General features: G+C 36.1%; 2 protein-coding genes across 11 annotated transcripts in view; both read right to left on the bottom strand.

Moving 5' to 3' along the window:
• LOC105195119 (SH3 and multiple ankyrin repeat domains protein 1) overlaps positions 1 to 14,892 on the bottom strand; it is a 121,428-nt gene extending 106,536 nt beyond the window's left edge. For 3 of the 10 annotated variants that reach the window (XM_039449897.1, XM_039449895.1, XM_039449896.1), the window contains exon 1: positions 14,444 to 14,891. The gene's annotated coding sequence lies outside the window, so the exon portion shown is untranslated. Of the gene's footprint in view, positions 1 to 14,443 lie in introns of all 10 variants that reach the window. The other 7 variants (XM_026133552.2, XM_011160371.3, XM_011160373.3 and 4 more) reach the window with 5 other exon arrangements.
• A 7,579-nt stretch (positions 14,893 to 22,471) lies between these two features.
• Positions 22,472 to 23,749, bottom strand: LOC120357920. Its single transcript, XM_039449907.1, has 2 exons — positions 23,439 to 23,749; positions 22,472 to 23,113 (listed from the first exon to the last, which is right to left on the bottom strand). The coding sequence occupies exons 1-2, from the start codon at positions 23,663 to 23,665 to the stop codon at positions 22,960 to 22,962; spliced, it is 381 nt and encodes a 126-aa protein (XP_039305841.1). The 5' UTR covers positions 23,666 to 23,749; the 3' UTR covers positions 22,472 to 22,959.
• Between the last annotated feature and the right edge of the window lie 288 nt (positions 23,750 to 24,037).

Raw genomic sequence — 24,037 nt, 5'->3', positions numbered from 1 at the left:
GTTAATGAGAAAAAACGAAAACAAGCGTTCGTGTGTACGAATAAAGTGTCGTTGAGGCTCACGCGATCGTAGACGTTTAAGAATAGCCGGAAGGATCCGTGCATCTGTCGATTCCGCATAGCTATGAGGGACAATAATTATGACGCGGTGCACTCTTCTTTTTGTTCTCCTTCCCTCCCCTTTCCTTCCTTTTTGCGAAGGCTTCTGATCTTTCTCCCGTAAAGGCCACGCTCTGAATAGCCCGCAGAATTCTCGCCGTTGCATTTACCGGCAACGGGTCCAAGTAATAAGTCGATTATTTTTCGATGGTAACCGCAGAGAGGCGCGTAAACGTTTCGATCAGGTGGATTAAACGGACGCGAATAACAGCATGAGGAAGACCGGCGTGGTTTAAACGTAATTTGCTTCGCTGTGGAAACAAACTCGGTAAAAGACCGTCTCTCGAACGAGCTTTCAGGGACCAGCGTATTGTGATCCAATTTCCTATACCGCAAGAAACAAACAGTTCGATCGAATCGCTTCCGCAGAGGCGTGTTGCATAATAAGCATCATAATTTCACTAGTCACGCAGAGGTAGAACTCGCACTGAATTTTTTTCACCGTATGCTCCTAATGCAAAAAAGTTTATTTATTAGAATAAAAATTTTTAAAACTTGGATACCTACAGAAAATATGCCACAAATTACCTGATAAAAAATACTTTGATAAATTCAAAGATTTCGTACCCTGAATTTAAATAGTTAAGCCGTTGATATAAAGCTTCTTTAAATCACGCTTATAGTTTTAATCGCGCTTATATAATAACGCGACTACAGAATGTAATTTAGTCAATGAAAATGCATGACTTCTAATAACGTATAATTTTAGAGTGATAAGAATTATCACGAGCGTATGCCATGTTTCTTTCCGTACATTGCATGCACACGCACCTCTGATTCTCCATTACGTTCCAATCGATTCCATTCCCCTCGACACATTTAACGCCACTCAAAGCCCACCCTCTTTCGCACCCTAGTTGCTACACACCCTCGCTCGTGTTTTTCGTCTTCGAGAAGAAAGTTTCGTTTCCCTGTTCTACGAATATTCGTACACACGTAGAGTTGCCTGCACCCGCGAGCGCAAATATTAGCACACGCGTGCATTGGCCTGTTTAACGCGCGTTCACATTGGTGGAACTCAAGTCAAAACAACAGTTAATAGTAACGAACGATCTGACGAGTTAGCATCAAAGATTGAACAACAAATAGACGACGCGACTGTGTTACGTAATCTATCCGTAAACATTTGCAATGGTGAGACACGATATAGACTAGCATTTGCAATCGCAATGACTTGAAACAATAAGCAAAATGTATAACAAAAAGATTTACATTACCATGCACTTTCCAGCTTTGATTTATCTATTATTCTTTTAAAAATTATGATTTATATATTCCGTTCTCCATTTTTTAAATATATGATTTCCTTTTGAGAAAAATATTTTTTTTTCTTTAAGGAAATAGACATTAATTTAAAATAAAAATAAAAAATGCTTGTAATAATTTTTATAAAATTTTGACAAAAAGTACACGTGAGCTCAAACATAGATTTCTCGCGTCCAACTCAAAATTGAATTCAATACTGTTCACACGAGGAAAGTGATTGTCGCGCAAAAATCTCGTCTACTACAAAATTTTTTAAGGAGGGAAAAAAATAGAAATTAATATTTCTACATTAAGACGCGATATTAAATTAGTATTAATCTCATTCTCATTCATAAAAATACAGGCAGTAATCTGCAGTAAGTCACTCACCCTGCGGTGAGTGACTACGGGAGAAAAAACGGCCATCTACCTTTTATCATATTCACGGAACGAGTTCCTCTCCGTCATTCTCTCGAAAGGCGTCAGACCAGATCGATGTTTTGAAAAAACGCTGACGGCGACGCTGAAGTGCGCGCGAAGGGACGCACGTCGAGAAAATTCGCTCCCGGCACTACCAATTGGCAATTGCATCGTCTGATAGTATAATGACGGAATGGACGGGCGGATGCGTACACGCGTTTGACGCATCTGCCCGGTGCATTTCGCTCCGGCAAAGTGGACGATGAGCGATGCAACCCGTTTGCGCGTGCACGTTGCACTACACGGGAGAACTTTACGGCGTATCGCAGAAAACTTGCAGCGAGTGTCGCTTTTACATAAACGTGACAAAACATTGCACGCGAATAAGTATCAAAATGCTACTCGGAAACGAGCGAATTGAGAATAAAAAGAAATTTAAACTTTGAAACTCAAGTTGCATCGCCCTACTAATAGAGAAGATGAATAATGCGTATTTCAAAATTTTAATTCCAAATTTTCAAAATTGAAAAAAGTATGTAGAGAGGTGAAAAGAGGACTCGGAACGTTTTTACAAAAATACACTTTGGGAATCGAATTAAATTGATACCGAAGTTAAATGTCACATATTGGAGCGATACGTGGCATTAAGAAATGGAGCAAACTTTTATCGTGTATTGCGATCGATAGCTTTCGCGACCCATTCTGTAAGGTGTCTATTAATAGATGTTAGACGGATAATCGATAACACGACCTATATTACATTTATTACACGACGTTTCTACACTTCGTCAAAAGTGAGCACTTTCAGTGGCGTTGCGTTTTTATCAACGTTCATGTTACTTATCTAAACTTCTTCGTTCCATTCTCCGCGATCTCCTTAAGTGCTCTCGTCGCAGAACGCCTCACCTTGCCTACTGATTCGAAGCTGCTCCCGGTCAATCAATATCTAGCAAAGTACGAGATAGCTGTGCTTCCACAGCTTCTTCATCTCAACCCGGAAAATTTCATTTCTCAACGTAAGAATAAAAAGGCACTTTGAAGATTCGCGAATTAAAAGTCAGTCAAGGGGAATTTACTGTAACGCGAAGGCGTACTTGTAAAGATTCGCAAATTCAAATCAGATAAATACATCATACATAAAATTCATAGAAAGCTACATTTGTAACAAAAAAAAATAAAAAAAAAAATAAATAAATAAAATAATAAAAACATTGTTCTCTGACTCATGTTATTCAGTCTATTAGTCTTTATTCAGAGTTTAATCTAAGGAAATTGCCGATTGGCATCGGCTCCCTCTAATCTTTTATGCACGCCGAATGTGCGCGATTAGGGATCGGTGTCAAATGGCACGTTTAGTGCTCAAGTGAGGTGAGAAATATGGATCGACATGTATAAAATCATTGATCATGATAGACTCTAGCTATATCTAACATCCGCTACTTATCGGAGTACGTGATTCTCGTTCGACATCTCGCTTACATGTGTGCGGCTTCTCTGGAACGAGGGTGCTTTTAAAAACATCATATTGAAAAATTCTCTTATCGATCGCTATTGTCGACGAGCAAAAACTAAGGCTGTGAAACAAGCAAAGGAGTGAATCTTCGATAATACTATGCGCGAACAAAAATACTTTGGAAAAATAAAAAAAATTAATTATAACTTTATGCGATTTACTCCTGTGTGCATCTCGCGCGTATGTTGTATATCTTTCTCAACGATCTGGTTTATGTCTTGCAATTGCTCGCTCAGCCACCCGAGAGAGGGAACGCGCCATCGTTGGAATTATTACAACTTCCGGTGATGTTAAACGGATCTATAGGGAACACTGCCGCGGAAGCTGTAACTCGTTCTCATTACGTCACCGCGCTATAATGCGTGCACTTATCAGAAGACAAATACTCAGCATCGTTTGCATATTGAACCGAATCTAAAAATCGTAAAAATAACACCTAACACCTGTTTCTGTAAAATGTTATGGCTTACTCGATTTTGGCAATAAGAAACTTTTTTTGATCGTTGCCAAAAATAAATTAAGTAAATATAGGAAAAAATTTTATAGATTTTTAAAAATTCCTCTAATTCGGTAATTATACGTGCATTTTATATAAATTTCTTTCCTATATAAAAAAATTTTTGTTACAGCAAAAAATGATGCATTGTTATAAACGGCCATTAAATTTCAAACAGCTTTACGTACACCCTAAGTGATTTATCCAAAATCTGATCGCAGGAGTTCTTCGATGCTCGATCGATTGCCTAACGAACCGTAGGGACGGGGCATTGCCAATTTGGCAGTGTCCTCAAAACGATAAATCAACCTTAACCGAGTCGAACGCATCTCGATGCATATCCGCATTCTTGATACGCTCCGTTACCTCATTATTGTCGCTGCGTTTTTCCTAAAAGATAAGAAATCCTCTCCGTGCGCCTCGCTTTAACTAACGCCGACAGGATTTCTTGTACGTTCTTATTCTAGAAATGCCGCGGAAATTTCCTACTGATTTTGTTGCAGATGCAACTGTCTTACTATGTGCGCGAGTATACGGAGGACGCAGATATATTCGCCCGTCAATTAACTTTATATCCCCGACATATTATGCGCGATGTGACGTTACCGAGCGTAAAATCAACGAAAGTGAATATACAATATATGGAAAGAGCGAAATGCGAAGGCGAAGGCGAGAAGCGAGATCGCGGAAAGAGCTTCTGGCTCCGGCGCTCGGGGCGCATTCATGGAAGAGCTTCGTTTTCGAAGGTTAGCGCACGAACAAGAATGCTACTGGTTGACAGCAGAATGGGAACCGGGAGAATCAATGATCGGGACCGCGATCGCTTGCCAAAGGAGTTGTTGTGCCGTTCGTGCTTCACGTTTTTTTCTCTTCCCGCGGAGGACAATGGAAATCGGGAAGAAAGTACCTCTGTTCGATTACGCTGAAAATTATCGTAACTTTCGTCGATGTTTCCCGTTTCGTGCACGTGCATAATATATACACGGTAATACAGACTACCTTCTTCCTATCGGAGTAAATAAACGAAAACACGATACATCGTTTTGTTAACATGACTACAGAAAGAAAAATAACAATCTGTTTAAAGTATAATATAAGTTTCCTTAAACTTGAGTTTTCAGAAAGTCGACGGGTAAATGGGTCAATATCTTTTATCATTTTTGAGCTGTTATATCTGATTCTTATTTTTATCATTCTTCATATTGAATTTTAAGATATAAAATAAAACTTTTATTCTATACCTAAACTTTCCACGTGATTTTAATAAAACACTCAGATTGCCATTTTTTATAATACAATATATAAATTATATTTGTTATGAATGTTACGAATACACTAATCGCGAGATTACGAAATAAAATTTCCGTTATGTTCTCACCGCCGTCTTCTAAAAAGGAGCAAGTAGAAACGTGATACAGAAATAAAACGAAAGAGGATAGTCAAGAAATAACGGCGCTATTAACGACAGATCGGGATAACGACTAAAAGCGATTAATTTCTCGCGGCTTCTAGCATTGCGTTTAATTAATATAATCCTTTAGAGAGGACAGTCCCGCAATGTGTACTTTACGTGCAACATACATTTGTGCATATGCTCACACGGCCCCGTGAAAACGGTAAGTATATATGCATACGCAAGATCATAAATTGTGTATGAAATTTACTAATTTTTTCATGTTATTATCACTGCATTAGTTTAGTTTAGCTTTACGTGAGATAATTGAAATCTGATTTACGAAACTTTATTTCCGTCAAAGTAAAACATTTCATTGATTATCTCAGGTTATTTATCTTTCGCATTAATCACAAGTATCATTAATTAAATGAAATGGAATAATTAAATGGAATCATTAAAAATTATTTAAATTAAATTAAATATTAATTTAATTAAATAAAACAAATTAAATTATAATTAAAACAAACAATAAATTTTTATAATACTCAGTTTCTATAAAAGTTTATATATTTGCATACAATCTTGAAAATTATAGGGAAGTATTATTATGTTATATGCAATTAATTATTGAATTTTTCAACAACACTACGCGATTCTTCTAGCTTGACGTTGTACCAATGACGTTGTATTAAATTATTTTCTACACGAAAGATAACTTTATACGCCAGCACGCATCGTTCTTCTTTTTCATCCAGGTCGACTAGAACGAACTAATTCCGCTATATGCGACAGTAACGACCGCCGATACACGTGTGAAAGCAGCTTAAAACCGGTCCCACCCACATAAGAGATCTCAATAGCGTGCCCGTAAATGCACAGCGCGCTTTAAACGACCGACAAAAATTAATATATTCCAATTACGGACGACAATGTTGCAAACCCTCTCGATGTGCCCACGGCGACGTGTGCTTGAACAAGAAAATTTATTTTTGCAACTTCTTCTCAGCTAATCATACAATAGTCTTTGAATAATATTGGAACAACATGAATTAATTTGATTATAATGAAGTTTTGATATAGTTATGCTTTATATTTTTATTTGTACGAAATATTTTTGTTTCTCTACAGTACGTTATTAAATTCAAGAAATCTCATTTTCTAAAATTACAAAATTATGAGATACAAATACTTTGTAAACGATACGCAGCCTGAAAAATCTAATTTCCCGCAGATTCGCGGAAGTTTAGAAACAAGCGCGGCTTAACTTCTTTAAAGTGCAATTTGCAGTAGGTACACGTCTCGCAATATTAGCTATAAAGCCCAGGTTCCACTAGCGGTAGACTCCCAATGTTGTAGCACTAAGTGCGTGAGATTACCAGAGATTTACATTTAAACGGCATCTAAATCTTTAGCGCGGTGGGAAAATTACCCGTCGCGTTCAACGACGGTAAATCAGTAGCGAGCCTCAACTGAATACCGGACCATTTATTAATTGTTACAAGCTTTCACGCTTGAAAAAAATCGATGTCTCCTTTATACTAATAAGAATATGCTACGTTTGCAAGGAATGTTAAAAATAATAAAAAATTCCATAACCATATACGCCAACTTTCCGCAATATTTTAACCATCCCACAAGTCCGTAATTATCAACACTACGTTTATATTTACTATCCTACATTATGTACAACAAAATATATTTTATTTGAATCTGTGTGTAACATAAATCATACGGCAGAGAACCACGGAAAATTATTCCCTCCCAGCGTAATTCCCTTCCCGTCAGGTGCAATTAGGCGTCGGATCTCGCCCGACTGTTAGTAGCTGCGAGTCGTGTTATTTGGTCGGCCGGGACACAATTGGATCGCCTTTGAAATTTTCAATAATCGAGGAGGGCGTCGCCCCGAGCGATGAATTCCTGACGACGGCCGAACAAGACGGTGGCGGCGGTCGTTTTGATCTTGTTTAGACAGCAGCGCCGACATAAACAGCCGGTGGAGGACCCGCACCAAATGGCTATCGGGGGCAGTGATTTATTCAGGGTTATTGTCCGGCACGGGGTTTTTGTCCCGAGAACTGCAGCGGTGCAGCAGCGCGACGGATGCACCGTACGCGCGGACCCAGCGGACGCATCCGAAACGGCAAGAACGCACTTGGACCACTCCGCGCGTATACGACATTACTCTCGGACCGGCTCTCCGGTGCACTTTTTTCTAATGTGAACCGCGCATACCGAGTGGTATTACGCGGATTCCGAGCAAACTGTTAATACCGCTATGTCTCGCGATTTGTTTGAAACAAAAAAAAGATTTGCAAGAAAAATAACAATAATGCAACTCGGACTTTTTGACAATCGCAATGGAAATCGCATCGGCAAGATAACTTCGTATTCATTAAGTAAAGTAATGAAAAAAGAGATTACTGTACCTATATCGATATAAATTACAAACACAGTTAATTAAATTAACAAAGTTTAAAATTGTTATCAATAATTAATAAAGATTATTAACAATATTTTATTTCCCTATAAGTCCAGTAAATTTCAATTTAATTAATTTAATTAATAACTTTATTCGTGAGCATTAAATTAAATTAAAAAAGAGAGCGATAAAAATTGTCAAATGTAGCTCCATTTAAAAGAAATATTATTGATACTATTGATCGAGAGGTGCGGAGCAACGGTGGCTGGAATCTACCGGGACCTTGATGATCTCATCACCGTTAATTAACTTAAGCAACGATTAGGCAGAGCAGTTATCATGTTCCGAATGCCGATGTTTGCCATTTAAAGTGCCATTGTCTTACCTTCCGTGAACCGGTGCCAATTTTTTTTTTTTTGCTTCCTTCACAACTTCCTCGTTCTCCCTTGTTCCGCATCGCCATTTCTTCACTCACATCACTCACTTATTCGCGAAAACATGGCTAATTACAATCGCGCGTTCATTAATCATCGCAAGACGACGAATTGCGCGCTTTACACGGCACTTCCAATCATTACTTCCTGCGCGCGCGATGTGCATTTACTCCTTTATCTCTATCGGAAGAATAACGCGGAATATCTACTTTCGATAAATAACCAACGTCTAATATGCTTATGCATCATCAATCTCAGGAGTTAATCACTCGCGTGATCTCACAGTCTAATCAATTGTAAGAAATGTTCGCGTTTAGTGTCTTGTGGTCTCGACTCGATCGTTTAACCATCCCAAGAAGCAATACTACGGCACACGGAATGGCTCGAGTAGCTACCTGCCGCTTTGAGTTTCGCCGCACGAATGATAACAATGTGACCGCGCGTAAACAGTAGCGCGCCGAACGGAGCAAAAACGAAGGTCGAACACCGGCGCCGCGCGCTAACTATAATTCGAGGAAATATACACATTATAAGATAACTGTACATCGGTACTATTATATTCCAAGTATTTCACGTCCATTTTGATGACTTTAGCGGTTTTGTTTTACGAACTCATTAGCATCGCCCAAGATAATGATTAATTTTACATGAGAGAATGCTGGAAATTTAAAGATGTATTACACTCATTTTCAAAATAATATAATTATGAAAAAATTACAGATTGTTCTATATTGCATTTGAAAGCAATATAAAAAATTTGACAGTGATTTTTTAGTTGCAACAAAAATTAATTCTGTACAAATAAAAAAATCTAAATTTTTATATATTGTAGTATTATTATGACCATTCAAGAGATAATGTATGAAAAGTTTCATTATATTGCAGAAATTAGTTATTCTAGAAATAAACGAAATTTTTTTTTATTTACAGAACAAATATGCTTAGATATAAAATTTTTCATAAATTATTTTGAATATTTTCAGTATTCATACAAAAAATTGAGATTTTTGTCATTATTTTTTAAATTCTAGTATTAAACAATTAAAAAACAAAAACAAAAAAATGTATTGTTTAATAAAAATATAATGTTACAACAAAACTTTGGTTTGCATATACGCTTATTTAAAGGTATAAATATTAACACGTTTAAAAAAGAGTGTAATACATTCTTAATAGCAATATTGTTATTTGAATTTTAATTCGAACACGTTGCAATTTAAATAAAATGTATAATGGAATTTTTAACAGTTGCATATTATTTCATATATTTTTAATAAAAGTTCATTAAACCGCGAATCGTGTTTCAATCGAATTTCTCAGCAGAGACACGATTATAAATCGTCGAAGCACGGCGGCCAAAACTGCGCGAAATTTACGACTCGCTACATGTAAATGCTATAACGATAAAACTTTTAATTCCGACAAAGCTTTTGACATAAATCAATGAGGCACGAGAGCGTAAGAATAGGGAGGTAAGAAATAAAGTTGTCATTCAATATTTATATGATCGTTACGCACGCCCACGAGATATTGATAGTGGCGCGATAAATCTAAAGGCGGGATTGTAGAAGATCGATTCATATGTCGAATCGTAATGAAAATAAAGTAACAATGTAAGAATGCAGAAATCTCGTTTGAATAAAGTATGATAAATTTGAATTCTCAGTTATTATTGCTCGGTCAATTAATTTTAGCGGAGTAGCAAAAACGACGATCATATACTCGTATATCGAGTGGGATGTGCGACAAGCTCGCTTAGCTGTACGAACATATCGCGAATACCAGATAGAATCTACAAACGCGAGGAGGATAGGCCATTGAATGCAATAGGCTTCCTCGGGGTCGGTCACTATCGACTTTTACATCTTTCGAATACGCACAAGACTTCAGAGAGTCAACCCCCGAAGGATAACAAAGGCGGGATCGATGGGCACGCGACTATTAATATGGGACCGTTCCATGGTTTATCTATGGATCTCTCTTACGACGAGACTGACGTTTTAATATTCGCAACAACTCAACTACATACCTGTCAAAATAACACATAGAGACGTGTAAAAAAATATATTATTTAATTTAATATTAATATAAAATATTCTAATTCTCTTCCAATTTCCAATTCCTAGTTAAAGTACGATATTTGTAGAATTTGTAGAATTTTAGATATGCTGCGACGACTAATTATTGTCCATAACTTTCGAGAAATTGACAAAGCGGTTCTCACGGTTCGTTAGAGAGCTAGCGGAAGCTCTTGTCTTTCGTTAGGAGAAATGTGGCGGAAAGGATGATGGAACCCTGACCAGAACGGCGTCGGTCGCGTCGCCGTGGCGGCGGCAGCGTCGGCGGCGTCGGCGGCGTCGGCGGCGTCGGCGGCGTCGGCGACGCCTATATTGATTTTGGGACTCCGAGGAAAGCGTGTGGCGGACACGAGACGAAGGGGCGTAGCGAACGAATTTCTCTGTCAAAATGTGGCTAGGATAACTGAATGGCGCGGAGAGCGCGCGGTATCGAAAACGGTGCGTTTTACGAATGTGAAGTGGCAACGACGTATCGTTTGCAAGTGCATAATAGCTTGTGGCATGCGCTGCAACCGCACTGTCTGCCGTTAACCGTGCACGATTAAAGATTTAAATCCCACCGGTGATAGCCACGACGCATCAATCGCGGCAAGAAATCAATCTACTGCGAACAATTATTTATTTCCATTCATTTCCATATGAGTTATGATGCAAAAATATAAACGATCATGCGTTTATATCTACAGACTTAATAAAGTTACAACTCTTTGAAATACATTGAAACGTGTCGAGATAATTGACTTCTTTGCCAAGATTAACTATTAATTCCTACGTTTAGAACAAGTATTCGGTGTTTGTGACTAAAATATTAAATATTAAAATAATTATATATTTAATTAGAAACTCCATTTTTATGGTATGGTTATAAATTATTTAATATTTATAATCATACATACAAATAGAGCTTTTAATCGTAATTATTTAACATTCAATTATAATTGCAATATCTAATAATTTTCTAAATTTTTAATGTAACAAATATCAAAATCTACATTATTGATACAAGGTGCATACATTCAGAAATATTCGAAAGCACATTACTTAATTCTTGTTTTATACCATTGATACATTCGAGAGATCCAAACAAGACAATCATTTCCTAACAAATGCATAAAGTAATCAAAAAATGTATGTTACTCTATGTATGCGGGAAAAAAAGTGAAACTCCATTAACTCGACGTGCGCGACTCAAAAAAATTAGTTGTATGTTAATATTTGCTTGTGAGAGCACGACAGGAGTATGTAATTATCAGAGAAAAAAGCGCTTCAATGAAATTCGAAGACGTGAAAGAGGTAATAAAGAACTCGTTACGCAATCAGCGGCACAACTCTAAGAAACTACATTTTCATTGAACGTCCATGGATCTGTCCCGTTAAAATGTTTGATGAAAGACTTCGTAACACACGGCAAAAAACTCATCGAGGTTTGCGTTCTCGAGAATTTAAACGGGAAGGAAATACGTTTGTTTTTGCGTATTTGCGACAATAAATCACGTTCAAGCAATACAACGGGTCAGGCAACACAATATTGCAAGTATTATATACACGCAATTTCGCGACTGACATGTTCAAATATATTTCATGTCTTTTCGTACTTTATTGCTATAAATGTCAATTATGAATTAGATATCATTATATATAGATTTCATTCCATTGTACACGGCACGAATAATAAATTCCTTTACGATACAGATATACTTGTGCAGCCGCGATTAATTTTTATCTTAATTTTACTGCTGCCAAGAAGTATCATATCGCGAAGAAAACTTTACAAAAAATTTACAAGCATTGAAAGCTAAACTAAGTTTTTGCAGCAATATTTAATAATATTTTTACGATTACGACAGGTTACTCATGAGAGATGCATATGTTTTTATATAAAACCAATAAAACGGCAATAAAATATTGTTTTAAAAGCAATTAATAAAAATTACATTGTAAAATTGTATAATAAACACTCGATAAATTTTAACATTTCTACAAAATTAATATAAAGGAAGATGAAGTCAGTTAAAAAAGTCGGATATGACGAGTAAAATAGCGTAACCACTAACGCTTATCAGCAGATATAATTGTCGGAAACAGCATGATTCACAGACGTTTGCTCAATGCCGTCCCTAATGTAATGCAGTGACAATGGGTCACATAGTCGTACACGTATATTATCAGCGATCTTATCTCACGACGTATTTAAATAGCATACTTACACTTGTCACGTGCGCGATGCATGCATGCCTGTTGTGTTATACGCAATAAACTTCGCAGTAACATATAGATGCTTAAAAAACTATCGTTTACAAAAAAAAACGATTGTGTTAAAATTTTCACAGACAACTAACGATCCTTCCATTTTGTTTCTTGACTATTCATTTATTTTAATATTCTTGAAATATGGAAAAATAAAAGGAGTAAAAAAACAATTTTAGTCGTGACAAACTCAATCTGAACACGGGAAAAATTTAAGATGAGTAGTAATTACAAAACTACTTTTACCTTTTTTTTTCCTAATGACACAGATTCCTTTCATTATTTTTTCCCCCATAAAAACAATGTAACTTGGAAATGCATGTGCACACAAATTAACGTTAATCGTTCTCAATACAATGAAGATCTCCGCCAGAGATACGAAACCGAAATCTTATCTACTCATGCGTCGAAGGACGCAGCAAAAATGCAATCCTACGGATACGAGCAACCAAGACAACGAGGAGGCTTATTTGGACTCTATTTACATCGACCGCGAAACAATAGAAGAACACGCGTCCTTGCACGCGAGATAATAAAGTCCTGTGGTATTATACGATTACGTTACATCCGTTTCGCGTTCGCGTGGAAAACGTGGAAATTGAATGGCGTGAATTATATTTTCTCTAAGGCGCCAATTAGCGTGTCGCGAGGAGCAAGTGTTACGATAACAGAAAACGTCGGCGAAATTACGTTCGCGAGGAATGTTTCATGCGGCAGCATAAAGAACCGACATTACGCGTGTTGAGGCAAGAGCCATTATTGATTATTTATGTCGATGCTCGCGACGTTTGTGCAAACGATAGCAAATTGCTCGCGTTTGTTAACATTCGTGCCCGCCAAAGACGATTGTGTCACAACGTGTTACGCGTCGCGTGCCACAAGATTGCGATTGATTGTTATCCTCTAATTTTATACAATCTCGGATGCAGTTTCGGTCACAGTTCTATTTTTAGCAATACGTACGAAGAGTCACGAAGAATGCGGTGCTAATCTAAGGTAAAAAAAAAATTGTTAAAAGCCTGTCAAGAGGCGGTTCGTTAAATATTCAGAGAGAGGTATAAGGATCTCCAATCATTTCTGGCTTTACGCAAACTGGCAAATTATTGTCGGCAAGTGTAAGGACGCTCCCCCGAGAGTCACTTCGCACGATCGAGCAACCTTCGACGCGCGTTACGTAAGCGTATGCGGACGCTTACGTGCGAAAACCTGTTGTCGAACGCGCGTCCAGGGAAAACATCGCACGTGTGTGATGATGCTGCCTTTCTAGAAAACACGGCCGCGCTTCGCCAAGAAATTCACGTTTTACAATACGCGAGTGACGGCGAAGGAGTTATCCCGCCGAGCAAAACTGCGCGCGGGCCGCAATTTTCGAAGTGATAAATCTCAGTTTCATCGGAATAAATAGCAGATCGGAACGCTCCGATTCTAAACAGCATTCCACGTTTAATCCACCGATCTGAATTACGGTATTAGATGTCGGATAAACGGTGCGATGGGAGGAATGTTTTAGGCCTAAAATATATAAAGCGTATCAAGATTTACGCCGGATTTGTATACATTTACTTTTAATTTAATTCTATTATACGTTATTTCGCATACATCTGTCTAATCGTATCGCCAAATGTATGCATAAAAAAGCACAAGTATTAAAAATGACAGCAAACGACTGTAGACGACCTTCGATTAGTTGAAGTTTGTGCTTATTTATGAAACTATAGGGTAAAGACGGAACGACCATTCGATCGCAGTGCTTTACTACGAATTCTTAATCAAACGAACATTTCTCTCAAACACATTTCTCTGCGTCACAGCTGAGCCCTCGTCGAAAGAGAGTGTGCACGAAGAATCGCCTGCAGTGCGTGCACTCGAAATCAATTTCGTCGCGCGTCGCGTCGGCTCGATAAAAGTACAGGCTGACAGTCGTTCTCGCCGAGGTGCATGACAGCAGCTGTACCGAGAGAGAGAGAGAGGCGCGCTCCGTTCACGATAGCGCGGCGAAAACACGAGAGATAAATATTCAAAAAGAGTAGCACTCACCACAGCCGGGGAAAATGGACTGCGTCTCGGGACAGCTCGATGGCAGGATCTCCTCCGGTGTTTCCTCCGATTACTCCGTTTCCTCCCTCGTGGGAGCGAGGCAACTCCGTTAGTCCGCAGCCAGCGACACTTTATTAGGCGGTTGAACACAACACACAGATCCGCAGGCACTTTATCACGAGCGACGGGCGACGGACGACGGGACGCGCGCGCGCGCGAGCACCTCGATCTTACGACGACGAAAACGACAACGACGACGGATCGCGTGGCGTGGCGTGGCGTGGCGTTTTGACGTAACGTACGACGCGCGGATGGTGGTGAACGGTTAGACGCGACGCGGCGCGGACCGGTAACGGCGCGGACGTCGACACGTCTCCACAGACTGAACTCACGCTCCCGACTGATCGCCCGCGCGCGCGACTCGGGCGATCCCGACAACGACGCCGCTTGGTGGAAGCCGACCGAACCGCACTCCTGCTGCAGCAAACGTTAAATTTCGATCGGCGCGTGCTCGCTACGCATTGTGCGTAACGCACAGCTGGAGCGAGTGCCTTGCGACGAGTGGAAAAAAGAAATAAACAGCTCGACCAAGCGCGGCTTCTCTCCCTCTCCTTCTCGCTCTCGTCTCTTCTTCGCTCGCGAACCATGTATACGCGGACACTCCTCTTGTGTGCGACGGTTCCGTCGTATCGTTATCTCAATGAGAATTCCTCGTAGCATTTTCCAGCGCGCGCCCGCATGTGAAAAGGTACTGAAAAATGCTGTACTATAGCTGTTTGACGCGGAATTTGTGAAGTTAACATGCTGTTAACATAAAAAAATACATAGAGTTTCAGTGGCACTTTTCATAGTTCCAAAGTTCCATATAAAAATAATGAAGAGTTCTGCATTTTTTACCACCCCTCCCCCTCCCCAAAAAAAACAAAAATAAAAAAATGTGCTAACTTCTAGCACGCCTCCTCTTATAAAGTACAAAAAAACAATAAATAAATTTAACAAGAGTTCTAGTTAGTACTATCAGAGTTCTATCAATAATTGTAATTTCAAAAAAACATTTTTTTACATTAAAATATTAAATATACTTGGAAGAAAGTATTGTGTTGCCTATTTATCACAGTTCCAGCACCAGTTCTCCCCAGCTCTTGTAAAGATCTATACTACACAATCATTTTTAAAAATAGTTCTGGTAATTGCAATTTTTAAAATAAACTAGCACAACACTTGAACAAAAAGTGTCGTGCTACCTAATATAAGAACATTTTGTATTGTAATTCAATATTTAAATATTAAGCGACATATTCCGTTGAAATCCGATAAAATCCAGCGTAGTCCACGAAGTCCGATAAAATCTGATGAAATCCAATAAAGTCCGATGAAGTCCATGACAACCCATAAAATCCGGTGAAATACAATAAAGTCCAGCATAGTCCGTGAAGTCCGGTGAAATTCAATAAAATCCAACTTAGTCCAATAAAGCAGAATGTAGTCCATGAAATCTGTAAAATCCGGTGAAATCCAACGAAGTCAGACGTAGTTCGATGAAATCCAGCGTAGTTCATGAAGTCCCGTAAAATCAATAAAGTCCGACAAAGTCCAATAAAGTCCCACATAGACCAATAAAGTCCAGTGTAATCCATAAAATCTGATGAAATCCGATAAAGTCCAACGTAGTCCATGAAGTTCCATGAAACCCATCAAGTTCGACGTAGTCCAATAAAGTCCAATGTATTCATAAAATCCATGAAGTCTAATGAAATCCAATAAAGTCCAACGTAGTCCGTTGAAATCCATAACAGTCCATGCAAATCACAAAGTTCGATAAAGTCTGGTAAAATCTGAAATTTTGGGTGCTTATCCTCGAATTAAATGCTAAAATGTATCTTAAAAACAAAATGCTGAAAAGTAAAAATGCTGAAAAGTAAAAAAGGTAAAAAGTTAAAATGTTGAAAAGTAAAAAGAATTACTTAACAAATAAACTGTATAAAATATTATTTCCTATAAGTTTGATAAAGTCCGACGTAGTCCATAAAGTACGCTAAAATACAATAAAGTCTGATGAAAACCGATAATGGTGTAGTCCAATAAAATCTTGTGAAATCCAATAAAGTCCGATGAAATGCGGCAAAATCCGATAAAATCCAATGAAATCTGATAAAGTCCGATAAAATCCGATATAGTCCGATAAAGTCCTACGTAGTCTATAAAGCCTGGTAAAGTCCGGTGAAATCCAATAGTTTCACAAAGTCCGATAAAATCTAGCGTAGTCCATAAAGTCCATAAAATCCGGTAAAATCCCACAAAGTCCGATAAAGTCCAGATTAGTCCATGAAGTCTGATAGTCCGTTAAAATCCAATGACGTTCCACGAAATTCGGTCAAATTCGATGAAACCCAACAAAATCCAGCGTAGTCCATAAAGGACATAAAATCCAGTAAAGTTCCGTGAAATCCGATAAAGTCTGAAGTCCGATTGAAGTCCAGCGTAGTCCATAAAGTCTAGTAAAGTCCGGTGAAATCCAATCAAGTTCCACAAAATCTGATAAAATCCGATGAAATTCGATAAAGTCCGACAAAATCCAGCGTAGTCCATAAAGTCCATGAAATCCGGTAAAGTCCCATAAAGTCTAGTGAAATCCGATGAAGTCCAAATTAGTCCATGAAGTCTGATAGTCCGTTAAAATCCAATGACGTTCCACAAAATTCGGTCAAATTCGATAAAGCCCAACGAAATCCAGCGTAGTCCATAAAGTTCATGAAATCCAGTGAAGTTTCATAAAGTCCGATGACGTCTGATAAAGTCCAGCGTAGTCTATGAAGTTTGATAAAGTCCGGTAAAATCCAATAAAGTTCCACGAAGTTTGGTGAAATCCAATAAAGTCCGATGAAATCCAGCGTAGTCCATGAAGTCTGGTAAAGTCCGGTGAAATCCAATAAAGTTTCCATGAAATCCGGTGAAATCCGATAAAGCCCAATGAAATCCAGCGTAATCCATAAAATCCATGAAATCCAGTGAAGTCCCATGAAGTCTGATGAAGTCCAGCGTAGTCCATAAAGTCCGATAAAGTCCGGTAAAATCCAACATAGTCCGATGAAGTCCATGACAATCCGACGAAATCCGATAAAGGCCGACGTAGTTCGATGAAGTCCATGATAGTCCTTGTAGTCCGGTAAAGTTTTGAAGTCAAAAATCTTGAAGTTTTGTAGTCCGATGTACACGTATTTTCCGAGTAGTACATTTGCATAAAAAGTGTTGTGCTGCCTATTTATCGCAGTGTCCAAGTGTGCTGATTCGTATATTTAAAAAATTATTTTAAAAAATGCAATCGTAAGAACTATTTTTAAAAATGATTATATAGCATAGAACTCTGCCAAAACTGGCAAAAAGTATCGCTGAAACTGCATAAGCAGCACAGCCTTTTTATTGAAATATCGTGGTATGTTTAGTAATTTAGTGCAAAAAAAAATGTTAATCGTGTGATTTTTTTTTAAATTGCAATCATCTGTAGAACTCTGACAGTACTAACTAGAACTCTTATCAAATATACTAATATTTATTGTTTTCTTGTACTTTAGAGAAAAAAGTGTGCTAGAATCGCAAAGTTAGCACATTTTTTCATTTTTGTTGTTTTTGGAGATAAAAAAATGCAGAACTTTTCGTTATTTTTACATGGAACTTCGGAACTATAAAAAGTGCCACTAAAACTCTATGTATTTTTTTATATTAACAGAATGCCAACTTCACAGATCCTTTGCCGCGCACGTATATGAGCTTTGAGATTTGATACTTTCCGAGAATCGCGCGCGGCGGTGCACGTGTTGCGAACGGCCCCGCGAGATGAAGGTAAACCTCTTCGTGAGTGAGGAATGTTAAAGTGACAAAAATCACCGAGAATGGCATACGAGAAGAATTTCATTAAAAAGGCGATACAAATGATGTGCAATAAACGTATAATATTGTCAATAAAAACGTAAAGAAGCATGTTGACTTCATATTTCGACAAGATATTAATATATATTAGTCACAAGCAACAACAAATTTATTTATCCACTAATAAAAATAAATTAAAATAATATTTTAAAAAATGCAACAAAAAATTTGAAACTGCTTAAATCACAGATACAAAATTGTAAAAGATTAAAATACGGAAAGAACGATTTTACTAAAGTATTTAAAAATTTAGCTAGATACAGATATAAAAATAATTTTTTTAAATCATTCAACTAATTATGATGGACGTTCAAACATGATAAGCAATGTTGCAAAAAGACATTTGACATTTTAATAATCAGTTTAAGCATCCTACCTAATTATTTTGATAGTTTAACAAAATTATTTTCTGATCTGTATCCAGTTTTAGATACTTTAGAAAAAACTGTTTTTTTCGTGTATTTGTTTGTTGTTATTCAATATTTAAAAAAAGCAGTAATAAGTACATATTTTATACTATATTATATATTAAAAAATATAGAATTAACATTTCAAAATACGAAAGTATGTTATATTAATTTTCATTTTCAGCAAGAGGAGTCTGCGTACCCATGTCTTATATTCAAAGTAAACAACCGCTCCTTGTGTTATGAAAGAGAAAGGATCTATGTACATTATGAACACAAAAATTCCGCACGCGTGAGAGACAGAGAGAGCGAAAGAGAGAGTCCTCGTATTTCTCACAAATGTTCTAATGAAGCAGAACCTTCTAAGTCTTTATTAACGTATGTTAATAAAGAAGATCATGTATTGATGCCTCAGGCATCTTTCAATCGAACATTGTGTTTACATTTGGCTTAAATACATATTCATGCTTAGTATTGTTGTCAACCCTTTCATATCTTTTAATCCAATATTTCAATAACTATAACTTTCAAGAAAATTTGCAAGAGAAAGGTAGATATTAAACAGTACATTTTATAAAAGTACATATTCATTATATTACAAAAATATTTTTAATTCTAATCATTATAAAAATATGATCTTTAGAAATTGAATAATAATCCATAAAAATCAATGTTTCGATTTACATATTATATAAATTTAAATTAACAGATATTTGGAAAAAATCATTAAAAATATATTTTTATATTTTAAGGGATTTTCTTTTATTTTTATTTTAATAAAAATAATTTAATATTTTCTAGGTTCTCGTGTTAATAATTTTCTCATTTTAATAGTACATTAATAATTTCTCATTTTTGTGCTCTCTGTGCTAAAAGAATTAAGAACAATATTCAAATGATTACATGCAGAAGTATAAATATGTATTATAAGCAGAAAAATATTGATATCATCGCTGATTGATTAGGACGCAACGACCGATTGTGAAATCAAGTATATCGACTAATGACAGTGACGACGGGTCGCCAATTTCGAATGTTAAATGTCAATGACCGTGAGAGACAAAAGTCCGGGCGCTTAATTTCATCCCGACATTGCGATCCTGTCCTTAACTGTAAACCGACTCGACGAAGATGACGTTGAAGAAAGTATCGAACAAGAAAAGAATACTCGTATAATCCGCGTTTCCAACATTCTGCACCGGTACCATTACCATTATCATTACCATTCCAAGATATCTTTTCCCCTGTCCCACCGTCCCTCTCGCCAATCCTTTCTGTCTGTAGTGCTGGTAAACCATATTTCCAAGTCGACCAAGTAAATCAACAATCGGTTGTCTCCCGATTATCGAGTGCCACTTTTTCTCATTTATGCAGCTTATATTCTTTTCCGTATTGAAAGAATAGTTTCGAATAATTAGCATTATCTTTCGATAAACAACTAATATTAAAAACTTATTTAATCAATTTACATTGATTAAATAAGTTACATATAGATACTTATTTATTCATGAAATATATTTATATAAGTAAAACTTGTAGAGATGCTATAATAGTTTAAAAAAATATATGATATACGTTGTATATAATCCCATAATATTAAAAATAATATATATTTAATATTAATGAATTCTAGCTAATATAAATTATTAATTATAAAAGTGAGAGAAATAAAAAAATTATTTATGAAAAATTAAGAATATTTTTTGTAGGATTTACTAAAACTATTCTTTAGCGCGTTTTAAACAGTTTTTAATTGCCATCAAAATTAAAGTTAAGTGGTCTAATTAATTGGTCTAATTTTCCCAAACACATTAAAATAAAATAAGTTTAAAGAATGTTCATGTAATTATAAAAGCTATATAACAAAACTATAGTAAAAAGAGGTATAATGTATCGATACGTTTTTCGACACTGTTCAAGAAGGTTTCTCTTCGTGAAGCGCGTTGAATTTAAAAGGCCCTCGAATTTTACGATGCCCGGCGAAAAAAAAAAGAGAGAACCGTTTGGCGAAACGCGTATACCATAAAAGTGAGTTGATTATACCAATTGTTGTATAAGCAATTGTATCAATAACCATAGCTTTTTCGCTACACTATCGTCCTAACAATGCATCCGAAACCGTACTTTGACAATCCGCTTGTTTGCAAAAACAATGAATTATTAACATATTATATGTTAATGTATTTTTATTTTTTTGTATTTTATATTAATGTATTTTTAAATAAAATTAAAAAGACATTACTGTATACATTTATAATAAATATCATATTTACAATATTTTTATTTTTACAGGTGCAATTTTTTATAATCTATATCCGCAAAGAAATTTATTTTCTATGTATATAATTTATAAAATATAAATTGGCTGCACATTATAATTTTGCAATTTAATAAATGACTTATTCAAAATATAAGATTCTTTTTGTTAAGAAAAAAGTAATACTTTGGATTTTATTTATTCGCAGAAATGCAAATTATAAATAAAGATACGATTGTCAAAGCATAGTGTTCAATAATAAAATAAATAGTGGCAAATAAAAAGACAGCAGATGATATCAATATTACTATATACAAATATATAATAAATGTGAGTTCACTCACCAGTCGTTGTACCCAAGTTAAGTATGCCTGCAGGTATACCTGGAAAAAAAAGTGTTATAACTATTAATGAATCTTATCACTCATTTTATACATGCTATTTATCACATATTACTTCATTATTTCAGTTTAATTATAAAGTGCAAGTCATAATAAATATAATTATTTACAACAAACTGCATAAATAATTCTTTAAATATTTAATTATTTAATCAAATAATTATTTAAATAAATATCAATTAATTTAAATATTTAGTTTATTACTGTCTTGATATTTTTCTCTGTTCATAATGTTTATCAAATTTCCATCGAGAAATTCACTTTTGGAAATAACTAAAGAATTTTTAATTAAAAACTAACATTTCTCGAAACCAAAAAATAGATAAAAAATACAAATGTATAATAAATTTAAAAAATGCAAATTAATTTGTGATGTTTAATTAAATACAAAAGATTGTCCAATGTTGTTATTGGTCTATTATTGTAACAATTAAATATTTTAATGAATATTTAATATAAACACTATGTTAAAATGTAATATATGAGAAGGCATTTCTTTTTAATAAATATTGGGTAAATAACTGCAATTGTATATGTGATATACAACACATTAAAATGTTATAATATATTTGAATAATTTTATTTACCAACTAGGATATTGCAGTTTGCTACACCAGCTGCTCCACTCGTTACAAATTCAGCTTTAGAAATACTCCACTTCAGTTTCATTGTAAACACCAGAAACACGCACTTAATTATGTACTATAAAAGTTATTTGACACATTTTACTTTCAAAGAAGCGTGAAAAACGCGAATTCGCGACGCCACGCCACGATTTTGTGAAACGCGAAATAGCACTTTATTATACGTTTTGCACACTTAATGATCCTTGCTAATTATTATCACACATGCTTGATGGCAAATTTTTCTTTAGAGTAGTTTAACGTATACTTAAGACTTTGATCAATGTCTCTTAAGCTACATAAGAATATTGAATCAAAATATCAAAATCTGCTACTGTTCACATCTGCAAAATGTACAACAATAATTTAATTTTTTCTTAAAAAAAATTGTTCAATTTTTTTTCAAAGTTATAATATTCAAATAAAACAATTCATTTTTATAACCGTAGCATTAATTTTAGTTTACATTTTTAAGAAACAAGTCAGCTGATATATCACTGAAATTGAATATTTCTCGATTACTGCCAATTACTAATGTACATTTTAAATAAGTCAGGTATTCATAATTTAACAAATATAACGATTACAATACTAACTATAGATCACTGCTAATTGTTGCTATATATATAAATTAAACTGTTACAAATATATAAATAACTATTAATCATTATATATATAAATAACTTAATGCACTCATGCATATTGTAATTAATTTATATATTCAAAAATGTATCAAAAAATTTATGATACGAGTTAATAATATGAGATAAGATTACGGTTACGGAGTTCACTTGATAGAACTATTGTTATCAATATGTCATGTTCACCGACGCTACGATTGCACGAAGTTAACTTAATGAAACTGTTGCACATTCGCCGTCTATCATTTATCAACTCAATATCATGATGTATTAACACAGAAGCAATGGCGGATTTTTTTCAAGAGCAATAGGCGCGGACGCCAATAGTTACCACGATTACATCCAATGAAAAATACGCCAATCAGATGCCGATTCTTTTGAAGGATCATTTTCCCGTAACCACTGCATCGGAATCTGTAACCAAGTACAATAACAAATTACAATAACATCAAAAGAACATAATGCGTCATGCTGATCGAAAGATGATTTTTCATAATCGTTTTGGAGTTGTTTGACGCCATGTTGATGTCACGATGACGTAATACTCCGCTTCCCTGACAAAAATGAAGATCGGAAAGAAAGGAGACAGAGAGAGTGAGAGAGAGGAAAGAAGGAAGCGGGGAAGTGGGACAAAAGCCTACACGAAACTACTGAAAAACGAAAATTCGGGCAATGAAACGCGAAAGAGGCATTAACACTGCTCTTCCGATTTTCATTTTCACCGGAGCTGGGCACTCACCGGCAACTGTAGCCTGCATCGAACTGCGACACAACATCGACTACGAAACGGCATCGATCGCGCACACCCGGAGCAATCTGAACTTCCCAGCGGTCGTCCGTCACTCCCGTCGCCATTCCCGACAAGAATTTCCGTTCGTCACACACTTTTACCTGGTAAATTCCGTGATTAATCGAGGAGCATCCGTGCTTCGTTTGTTCCGAACCGACGCGCTTCGCAAGTGTCATGGCGCCTGCGCAACCGCGCGCGCCAACTAAACGTTCAAACTTTAACGATTTGAGATATGGACGATTAGACGACGGCGATGAGAATTCAGCTCTTTTCACGCGTGTTTTAGACAGTCACAATGCTGTACTCGATATTTTCTATAGAGATTTAAAGAAAACGTAAGAATCTATTTACTGAAAACGCGAAAAGAAGCGAAGGAGTCTCGATCAAATTTCAGATTGGCGCGTACACGTGATGTGACGTCATAGAACGGAAAATTACAGGGAAGTCAGAAACGGACTACGTGGCGCCATCTGACGTTACTCGTTCTAATCACAATGCTCGCCGAAAGGACGTCAGTGCGCAATCTTTTTTTAACCGCGTAAACTCCG

The sequence above is a fragment of the Solenopsis invicta genome, chromosome 5 (assembly GCF_016802725.1).
Source record: "Solenopsis invicta isolate M01_SB chromosome 5, UNIL_Sinv_3.0, whole genome shotgun sequence".
In the NCBI taxonomy this organism is placed as follows: domain Eukaryota; kingdom Metazoa; phylum Arthropoda; class Insecta; order Hymenoptera; family Formicidae; genus Solenopsis; species Solenopsis invicta.
The sequence above is the reverse complement of the archived record's forward strand: the minus strand, read 5'-3'. Positions and strand labels throughout refer to the sequence as shown.